This window comes from Chenopodium album, chromosome 21 (genome assembly GCF_948465745.1).
Source record: "Chenopodium album chromosome 21, dcCheAlbu1.1, whole genome shotgun sequence".
Lineage (NCBI taxonomy): Eukaryota > Viridiplantae > Streptophyta > Magnoliopsida > Caryophyllales > Amaranthaceae > Chenopodium > Chenopodium album.
This window is the reverse complement of record NC_137854.1, coordinates 14,674,694-14,685,000: the sequence shown is the minus strand read 5'-3', so window position 1 is coordinate 14,685,000 and position 10,307 is coordinate 14,674,694. Positions and strand designations below refer to the sequence as shown.

General features: G+C 32.0%; 1 protein-coding gene across 1 annotated transcript; it reads left to right on the top strand.

Moving 5' to 3' along the window:
* The first annotated feature begins 3,700 nt into the window (after nucleotides 1-3,700).
* On the top strand, nucleotides 3,701-9,945 carry LOC145600483 (linoleate 13S-lipoxygenase 2-1, chloroplastic-like). Its single transcript, XM_081656373.1, has 9 exons — nucleotides 3,701-4,674; nucleotides 5,637-5,878; nucleotides 6,264-6,504; nucleotides 7,077-7,418; nucleotides 7,596-7,681; nucleotides 7,813-7,923; nucleotides 8,052-8,356; nucleotides 8,827-9,093; nucleotides 9,170-9,945. The coding sequence occupies exons 1-9, from the start codon at nucleotides 4,290-4,292 to the stop codon at nucleotides 9,927-9,929; spliced, it is 2,739 nt and encodes a 912-aa protein (XP_081512499.1). The 5' UTR covers nucleotides 3,701-4,289; the 3' UTR covers nucleotides 9,930-9,945.
* The last annotated feature ends 362 nt before the right edge of the window (nucleotides 9,946-10,307 follow it).

Here is a 10,307-nt window from a genome sequence, read left to right as displayed (position 1 = left end):
AAATTACGAGCTCAATTTTGAAGTTAAACTGACCCCCAAAACCTAACCTGGACAATTTTCGTGGCTAAAAAAATTAATGACACTCAAATTAATGCACTTGTTGACACGCAAATTGTAACATTTTTTAACATGCTAAATATTTTTTTTTGAAACCTTTTAACATGCTAATTAAACAAGGCATTTACCCTTTGTTTTTAACGATTTCAGGCTCAATTTGGAATCTTTAGAGCTAAATTAACTCCCAAAACCTTAACGAAATATTTTTGACATGCAAAATGAGAAAATAACTTTATAGTTGACCACTAACCAAAATCTATAATTTTTTTTATTATTATTTTGATGTTGTAGGTAGTAAAATAAAAATAAAGCATAGAAATGTATCTAAAATAAAAGTAGCATTTTTTAATGTTATCAAAAGTCATATTATCCTTAAATAAAATTTAAGTTTAGTAAATTAAGGCACCATTCTTTAGAGCTGCTATGCTCTGCTTTCCTCTGCTGATATCTGCTCTGCTCTGCTTCAATCAACTCTTCTCTGCATAAAAATAATACTTAATATTGAATTATTATAATAAAAATTAAAGTTTAATAATAATAATAAATAAATAATATTTAATAACAACAAATATTTGATAATAATAATATTATTAAAAATTAATATTTAATAATAATAATAAATAATATTTAATAATAAAATTAAAAATTAATATTTAATAATAATATAAATAATAATAATTATAATATTATTAAGAATAATAGTAATAATAATAGTAATTATAATAATAATAATATTAACAATAATACTTATAATTAATAATGATGATAATAATAATAATAATAATAATATTAATAATAATACTTATAATTAATAATGGTGATAATAATAATAATAATATTAATAATAATAATAATAATTAATATTTAATACTTATAATAAATAATATTTATTATTATTATTATTATTATTATTATTATTATTTATTTAGTAGTAGTAGTAGTAATAATAATAATAATAATAATAATAATAATAATAAAATTTTCTCAGATGTGCTCGGCTCTGCTCTGCCATGCCAAGAAGCTCAAAAGAACAGGGCCTAACTTAATTATGTTCAATAAAAATAATTCAATAATATTTAAGTTAATAAGTATTAAATTAAGTTGAGTATAAATAATTTTAATTTAGTAAAATTTAGGTCAACTATTCTACAAAATTTTATATGTGGCTGGCCACACCATGTGGGTGGGGTTACTTGATCAATTAGGGGTTACTTGGTCAAAGATTACTCGATCGATCAGAAGATATTCGATTGCTCAAGGGTTGCTCGATCAAGGGCTAGATATGTGTCAGCCGGTCATACAGTATGACCGGCCACAAAGATAACATGTTGTTTGTTTTTTTTTATAATATCCAAATAATACAATATACAAAATAATACAATGTAAAGTAGAAACTGTGAATCATTAGGATGCCAAAATTCCCGAAATGCAATGATTTTCATCAATGAATCAAGAGATTTGCCCTAATGCATTAAGGTGTTTCGAAAGCTGAAGTTCAATATTTTTGACTTTTACGTAGCTAGCACTAGCATTCACATCATTATTGTATGTTTTGGAATATTGCTAAAGAAAAATTAAATAAAATGTATACGTGTTGGCAAATATTAAATGCTGTTCAATTTGTACTTCAATCATTCATCAAATGCTGGTCAATTTGTACTGCTTCATCGTCCACATATGAACGGATAGATAGTATTTCATCGCTGACATATGAGCATCAATAATTCAATACTAATGCAAAGATAATATTATACAATATATATCAAATTTTACTAATATGTATCATAAATTAAGTTAATAATCCATGGAAGATGATTACATAAATTAATTTATTACTCTCTCTGTTTTTAAATACTTGTTTCATTTTTATTTTTTGCACTATTTATTTGTGCTACTTTGACTAATGTTTGTGATTTATACATAAGAAAAAATGTAGTCTTGTGTGTACTTGTTGGAATCATCTCAACGAATAGATTATTAATTTTCAATTGTTAGAATATATACTTATTGATTATTAAAGATATTAGTGATAAAACATTAGCATCGGCATGCATGTCCAAGAGAAATGGAGCAAGTATTTAAAAACGGAGGGAGTAGATGAAAATTGGAATTATATATTAATTAATTGATTATATATTCAATAAAATTTTGATCGTTTAATCTTTTTTCATCGCATTTTCTGTATAGCCAGGGTTAATTATTCAGAGTTACTCGATCAAGTTTTACTCGGTTGGCCAGAATTTACTCGATCGCTCAGGAATTACCCCTAAATAAATAGTTTGGATAATGTTTCACACTTTTCAGGTGATGTTTCACACTTTTTTTTTTTTAATTCATTGTTTCTTGTATTTGTGTACAAGTTTTAATTGAATGCAATTAACATAATTAGGGGTTAAATTAGTGATTCAAATTAGGGTTTACAGATTCAAATAAATTTGGGGGTTTTGATTTCTAGGGTTTTGGGGTTTATTGGGTTATGAATTTCGGTTTTTTTGGCTTTGAGATTGATTGAATTCAATTAAATTATTAATCATTTAGATTAGGATTCATGGGTTCAAATTAATTTGGGTGTTTTGAGTTTAAGATGAAATGAGAATGGTGAAAGAAGAGAGTGGGAACAGAGGGAAATTAATTAGGGAGGAGAGAAGATATAGTTGGGGGAGTTAATAATTAAGTGGGAAAAGTAAAAAGTGGGCCCTATTATTGACGTCCTAATTTGGACGGAAAACGTTAATGGATAGTGCTACCCAAACGTTTCATAACTTGTAGTTAGTTGTAAACAAACGGGTAGTTATTCATAAATGACCCTATATTTAGGGTAGTTTTAGCCAAAATTAATTTTCTACTTTCTGAAATAATTTCTCTTAAAACTCTTTCTAAACATTGCCTTCTTTTTCTTTTTTAATTATTTTTTTATATTTTATTAATGGTCATCACAACATTTTAATATAAACCACCCTACGTATAGGCCTGGCAAATGGGTCATTCGGGTCGGGTATGGATCGGGTCATTTCGGGTCAGGTCAAAAGGTTATCGGGTCAAGTTCGGATCGGGTCGGGTCATTTTTGGTTTCGGGTTAATTTCGGTTCGCCTAATAATCGGGTCGGGTCGGGTACCGGGTCAACACTTCGGGTCGAGATCGGGTCGGGTCAAGTTTGGGTCGGGTCAGTTCGGGTTGGGTCAATTTTCGGGTCGGGTCAGTTCGAGTCGGGTCAACTTCGGGTGATGCATTGAGTTACACATTACAAATAAATAAATAAAAAATTAAATAAAGTTAATTTCATTGCGGTTTTTTTCTGTTTCGGTTTGCTAAGGTCAAATCTTTAGCTTAAATAGATTCTGTTCATTTCAGGTATAAGATAATTTTGGTTCGGGTCACTTTGGGTTTCGAGTCTATTTGGGTCAATTAATTAAAGTTAAAGGCCGGGTCAACTTCGGGTCGGGAGAAATTCGGGTCTCGGGTCAACTTTGGCTCGGGTCATTTCGGGTCTTGGGTCTACTTCGGTCAGGTCATCTCGAGTCGGGTCGGGTCATTTCGGGTTTCATGTCAAGGTCGGGTCAGATCCACTTCGGGCCGGGTATGGGTTGGGTTGGGTTGATTCGTGTTTTGGGTCAATTTCGGGTCATGGGACGGGTCATTCGGGTCGGATCATCGGGTCTGGGTCAGGATTGCCAGGTCTACCTACTTATATTCTATGTTTCTCCTGAAATTTCCCGTAAAAGTAATTGTGTCATTGACACATACAAAACCACTAGGGCTATATAACTTTAAATGAAACAATTTGATCTGACATGTATTGGTTTAATTTTCTGGTTGAGTTGAATTTTAAATTATTACAAAGAAAAATTAAAAGTATGTATAAAGGACTTTAAAATTATACTTGTATAATAGGATAAAAACAAAGTTACAGCGTATTATTGAGAATTTATTAGGAAATTATGAATTACAGAGAAATATAAATATATAGAGTATTATTGTAATGTTTTTATTTTATTTTATTTTTATTTTTTTATAGCACATTTTACAAAAGTAATAATTTTTAGATATAACTCTCTAACTATTGTAAAAAGTGTTAAATTTCTATAATTTAAATTGCTAAATTCCAAGAATTGTGAAATTCCTAGCAAGCCCTCATCACCATCTATAAATAGCTAACATACTAGACCTCTATTTTTATCGCAAAAGCAATCCAACCTCCTCTTATTCTACGTCAACATATAGTTAAAACAAAATGCTGAACACATCCACCTCTAGTTTCAACAAAACCTTACCATTGTTTTCATTGCCCAAACCCTTTATTACCTCAGAAAGTAAACAAAATGGTCTTCACAAATCTGCTGAGGCAAATAAGGCATCATCAGTTGATGCATTATCTTTCAGGAAACAGCTTAATAGTGATGCTGCTGCTGTAACTAGGCCTCACCGCCAAAGCCGAAGGCGGAACGGGGTTGAAGTTAGGGCAGTAGCAACAAGATTAGGAGTCTTTTATCCTTTTAGACTACAAATAAATAGGAGTAGTACTCTTACAGTCACCATCTCACTAGATCACAGATTTGGGGATTTGTTTCTTCACACAACACCCTTCTACTTGAAGCTTACTAGTGTTAGTGGCAAAGGTAAGTAAAAATCACCATATATAATATATTCTAATGGCCTGCACTTATGGAGTTATCTATAGGAGACATAAGGATATAAGTCGTATTATGTTATAACATAACAAATTTAAGCAGACGTTGTAAGTGAGCTTAGGCAAGACCTCACAAAACTCTTTTTTGTCCAAAATTAGTACATGTCATATACTTCATCCGTTTCTATATAGTTGCAACACTTCTCTAAAATGAAAATGTCACAATAGTTACAGACCATAAAAAGAAGGTTTTTATTGTGAAAATTGTACTATTACCTTTATCAAAAGAACATGGCCCACTTGGTTACATTTTTAACGGCCTATTAACCCCATTTTAAGTGTATCATATCATATGAGGTCTACTTTTCTTATATAGTGTGATAATGTGTGTGTTGCAACTATAAAAAGACAGATAAATTATTTAATATGAATTTGAGGAAATACGAAGTACAATAAGCTAAACATTTCTCTCTTTTTATCCTCATTTATTTAATGCGGGACAGTATTACACCGATAGATAGCTGAGTTTATATTATTTTACACACATCGTTGATTATTGGAATTTAAGTCTAATCAATTGTTCGTATGAATTTGACAAACATAGCCTTAAGGCTACTTCTATAAGAAGTTAAAAAGAAAATACTACGAATAATCAAACAATTAATTAAAGTGATCTATTTCCACGTATTTTTGTCTTGAATTTCCAAAGTTACAAGGGTTGCAAAATAAAACTAGTTATTAACAAAATTAGATGTATTGAGATTTGGGTACTTGTGTCAGATTCCGTTTGGATCGTAATAAATTATACGAGTAAATATCTAAATTGGATTTTATTCGAGTTAGATCGGATCGGGTAAATAGATCTGGTCAATTTTTGAAATATCTTACTATGAGTATAACATTAATGTTTTTATTTTTTTTGTTTTTACTTTTTTCGTGGCTGATTCATAGAACTCGAAGAACACGCTTATCGTATATGGTCTTTACATACGGAATTTAGTGCGAGTTTTCAAATTCGGGATGATTTTGGTGACGTGGGTGCTATCAGTATTACAAATGAACAAAAAGAGGAAGTTTTCATCCAAAAAATTGTCCTTGCCTCAAGTTCCTCTGGCTGTTCTGAAATTATTTGCAATTCATGGTTGCATTCCAAGTATGATAATCCTGAACCAAGGGTCTTCTTCACTCATAAGGTACTTTTTTTTGAATACTTAACCTTTATTTTATTTATTTCATGCATGCAAGTTAAATTAAATACTACGTATTATTTGTCCTCTCATCTTATATTAATGTTTTTAAAAGTTTATTGTTTCACCAAAAGTGTTTGGATAGTTCTATTTAATGTAAAATGTTTTATTCATTCTTCTATTTGTCTTTACACAATTTTCAATATTTGTTAGAGATATGGTTAAATTGAATATCTCAAGTTGACGTGATCATGGGCCGAATTTATATATATATACATTTTGTTTTTGAGGACAAACCTTATGTGCTTATGGTCAAGTATGTTGAAAAAGATATGTAAATTACTAATGTTCGTATATCCTAATATTTACATTGATTTATAATATTTTGTAGCCGTGCTTGCCATCACAAACACCAAAAGGATTGGACAAGTTGAGGAAGAATGAGCTTCTCAAATTGAGAGGAGATGGAAAGGGTGAGCGCCAAAGCTATGATAGAATATACGACTATGATACATACAATGATCTTGGAGATCCCAAAACAAATCATGCGTTAAAACGACCAACATTGGGTGGTAATGAACACCCTTACCCAAGACGTTGTAGAACAGGACGGGAACAAATTACTATTGAAGGTAAGTCCATAGATTAGTTAGTATATGTTCTAAAAGTAATTAGGAAAATGTTATACGTAGTACCTTTTTTTATTAATAAATAGGAAAAATTTCTATAAATAACCCTGTAGACTATATGCATAAGAAACTAAAGAGAAATTAGTAATGAAATATAATTATTAATTACAATAATTTTGTGTAATTTTATATCAAATAAAAAAGTACTTGTACATTTTCAATGCTTACTATTAGTAGCTCTAAGGGTTACATATAACACTATATATTTAAATACTACTTCGTATATATTAAAATTACTTGATGTGCCACTTACTTGCTTGAAACTTTATTTTTTGGCTGCGTTATGCATGGTATATTCGGCAATATTATTTTCTATTGGCAATGTACATTTTGATAAAATAAAAAACTACGTATGTGTTGTAGTTCATTAGTTCGTAGTCATTTGCTTGCAACACAACCTCAAGACATATCTTAGGAAGTAATTAAAGAAGGGTTAGGTAATATGCGTACATAATTTATAATTTATGTGGTCAAAATTCATAGGTTGTATGTACTAAGCACATATTAATGTACAGGAGAAACTTTTGAGACCAGATCGGGCAATGTACCATATGTTCCAAGAGATGAAAATTTCTCAAGTTCGAAAAGTGGACAGTTCGGGTTCAAGAAATTTTACTCGGCGTTGCATGCACTCATACCACTAGTAGAGGAGGCAATAGAGGAGAAAGTATTCGGAACCAAAAGTTCTCATTTTCCGTACTTTACGGCCATTGAATCGCTCTACGACGAAGGAATTAACCTACCCATCGACGATACAGAGCATGGAGGCTTGCTAGAATGGCTGCATAGCATAATTAGTGCTACTGGTGACATTAAATATAAACTTCTACGTTTTGAGCTCCCCGAGATCTTTAAACGTATGTTCTTTTCTAACACTTCGTTCTCTTCTTCTTTTTTTTTTGTTGAATTGAAATTATTTTTCTAGAATACAAGTATTATTTTTTAAGGTGAAAAAACAGAAGGATAGAGTAAATGTAAACTTTGTTTATGATGTTACAGATAGTTAACTAGATTTTTCTGGTTAAATTGCTTAGGGGATAGATTTTCTTGGTTAAGTGATAAGGAGTTCGCACGTCAAACTCTTGCTGGCATGAATCCTTTGAGCATCATGCGTGTCACGGTATGATTTATATTCATAATTAATTTTTTTTTTTTTTTTTTTTTTTTGAGGAAATCATAATTATTAAATAGAAGTGATACTGATTAATATGATGTTAGTCATTAATATATACTAGTTTGCAAATTTTGTAGAATTGGCCACTAAAGAGTAACCTTGATCCGGCAACTTACGGCAAATCAGAATCAGCTTTAACAAAAGAATTGGTGGAAAGAGAGATGAATCATTGCATGACTGTGGAAGAGGTTAATCGATCTTTTGATCATTCAGCATTATTATTAATTTTTGTCATCAGCATTATTATTGATTAATTCCATATGAGTTTACAGGTGATTAGTCAGTTAATGAGTTATTTAATGACTTTGCATTGCAGGCTATAGAAGAGAATAGATTGTTTATAATTGATTACCATGATGCATTGTTGCCTTATGTGAACAAAGTCAGGAAGCTTGAAAGCACGACATTGTATGGATCACGAACTTTGTTCTTCCTAGATGATGAGTGTAAAACACTAAAACCTCTGGCTATTGAGTTAACGCGACCTAAATCTGATGTAAAGCCTCAATGGAAGGAAGTTTATACACCGGGAAAATGTGCCACTTCTGAGTGGCTTTGGAATCTCGCCAAGATTCATGTCCTTGCACATGACACTGGTTACCATCAACTAATCAGCCACTGGTACTATTGGTTTCCTTTTATTTTATTTTTTTTTACACCTTCGTGTCCTCCTTATTCAACATAAATATATAGGATAGTCACTCTTATTAAAAGGACCAACTCTACCAAAAGCTTAAGCCGCTGATATCATGTTAAAGGACCAACTCAACCAAAAACGGGGAATTCCCTGTTTCTCATGGTGAGAAACAAAATTTGTTTCTCATGATGGCATTTTCGTGAATAAATCAACAACTTTTTCAATATTGTGGGCTCCACAGTTGAATAAAGTTGAAAAAGTTGTTGATTTATTCACAAAAATGCCCCCATGAGAAACAAATTCGTTTCTCACGGTGAGAAACTGGGGCTTCCTCACCAAAAACTAAGTAAATAATTGAAGGCTAGGAATTATACTCTATCAAATTCTAACTCTAGCTAATGGGATTCACTGTACTAATAAACTTTATTTACTACTTTGTACCTGATAATTGCAGGCTTAGAACACATTGTTGCATGGAACCATACATAATTGCCGCAAACCGATGCTTGAGTGCAATGCACCCAATATATAAGTTATTGCATCCTCATTTTCGATACACCTTGGAGATCAATGCTCTTGCTCGACAATCATTGATTAACGCGGGTGGTGTCATTGAAACAACCTTCTCACCTGGGGAGTACTCCTTAGAGTTGAGCTCTTACATATACGACAAGGAGTGGCGCTTTGATCATGAAGCCTTACCAGCTGACTTGATAAGCAGGTAAATTAAATTAGTTCTTATTACTCCGTATTATTTTTCATTGGCATTTTCTTAATAAGTCTCTTTGTGTTAACAGAGGAATGGCAGTTGAAGATCCATCAGCACCACATGGAATAAAGCTCGTAATAGATGACTATCCATACGCAAAAGACGGCCTAGACCTGTGGGCTATAATCAAAGAATGGGTTACTACATATGTGAACCACTACTACCCAAACCCGAGCGTTGTAGAATCAGATGAAGAGCTTAAAAATTGGTGGGAAGAGGTAAGAACAAAAGGGCATGGCGACAAGAAAGATGAAACATGGTGGCCGAATCTTAAAACACCCGAAGATCTTATCCAAATCCTTACCACCATAATATGGGTAGCTTCAGGGCATCATTCAGCTGTTAACTTTGGTCAATACCACTATGCCGGTTACTTCCCTAATAGGCCTACAATCGCTAGGACTACAATGCCTAATGAGGATCCGGTTGATGATCACTTGAAGTCTTTCATCGAAAAACCCGAGGATGCACTCCTTCGATGCTTCCCATCTCCAACACAGGCTACAAAAGTTATGTTGACTCTAGACACACTTTCAGCTCATTCTCCGGATGAGGAATACTTGGGTGCTAAACCCGAACCATCATGGAATGATGAACCAAAGATAAAGGATGCTTTCGAAACGTTTGATTCTAAATTGAAGGCATTAGAAGATGAAATTGATAAAAGGAATGGCAACAAAGATTTCAAGAATAGAAATGGAGTTGGTGTTGTACCGTATGAGTTTTTCAAGCGCCAATCTGAATGTGGGATCACTGGTAAGGGAGTTCCAAACAGCATCTCTATTTGAGAAACACGAATCTATATACTACTTATTTTTTTAAGTTATTACATACTATTGATGTGATCCTATATTATGGATGGAAGTCGGATGATATGAATTAAATCATGGCTATAAAATCACTAAGTTTACAATGTTATTACTCATCTTATTTCCGTAAATACAAATTGCACCATACCTTATCTACTCCATCCGTTTTTAAATATTTGCTCTATTTCTAACTTTTTGTACTATTAATTTATCCTACTTTTGACTAATGTATATGATTTATTAGAGCCTGTTCATATTTACTTAATTTCAGTTCAGTTCTGCTCCAATCAGTTCAGTTCAATTCAGTTCAGCTCCAATCAATTCAATTCAGTTCAGTTCAGCTCCTAATTTCTTCTC

What these genes read in the sequence shown, in the direction of transcription:
- LOC145600483 (XM_081656373.1), top strand. Translation starts at nt 4,290, where the DNA reads ATGCTGAACACATCCACCTCTAGTTTCAACAAAACCTTACCATTGTTT. An exon ending in GCTCCCCGAGATCTTTAAAC is followed by an intron (nt 7,419 to 7,595) that starts GTATGTTCTTTT and finishes TAAATTGCTTAG; the next exon opens with GGGATAGATTTTCTTGGTTA. An exon ending in CATCAACTAATCAGCCACTG is followed by an intron (nt 8,357 to 8,826) that starts GTACTATTGGTT and finishes TGATAATTGCAG; the next exon opens with GCTTAGAACACATTGTTGCA.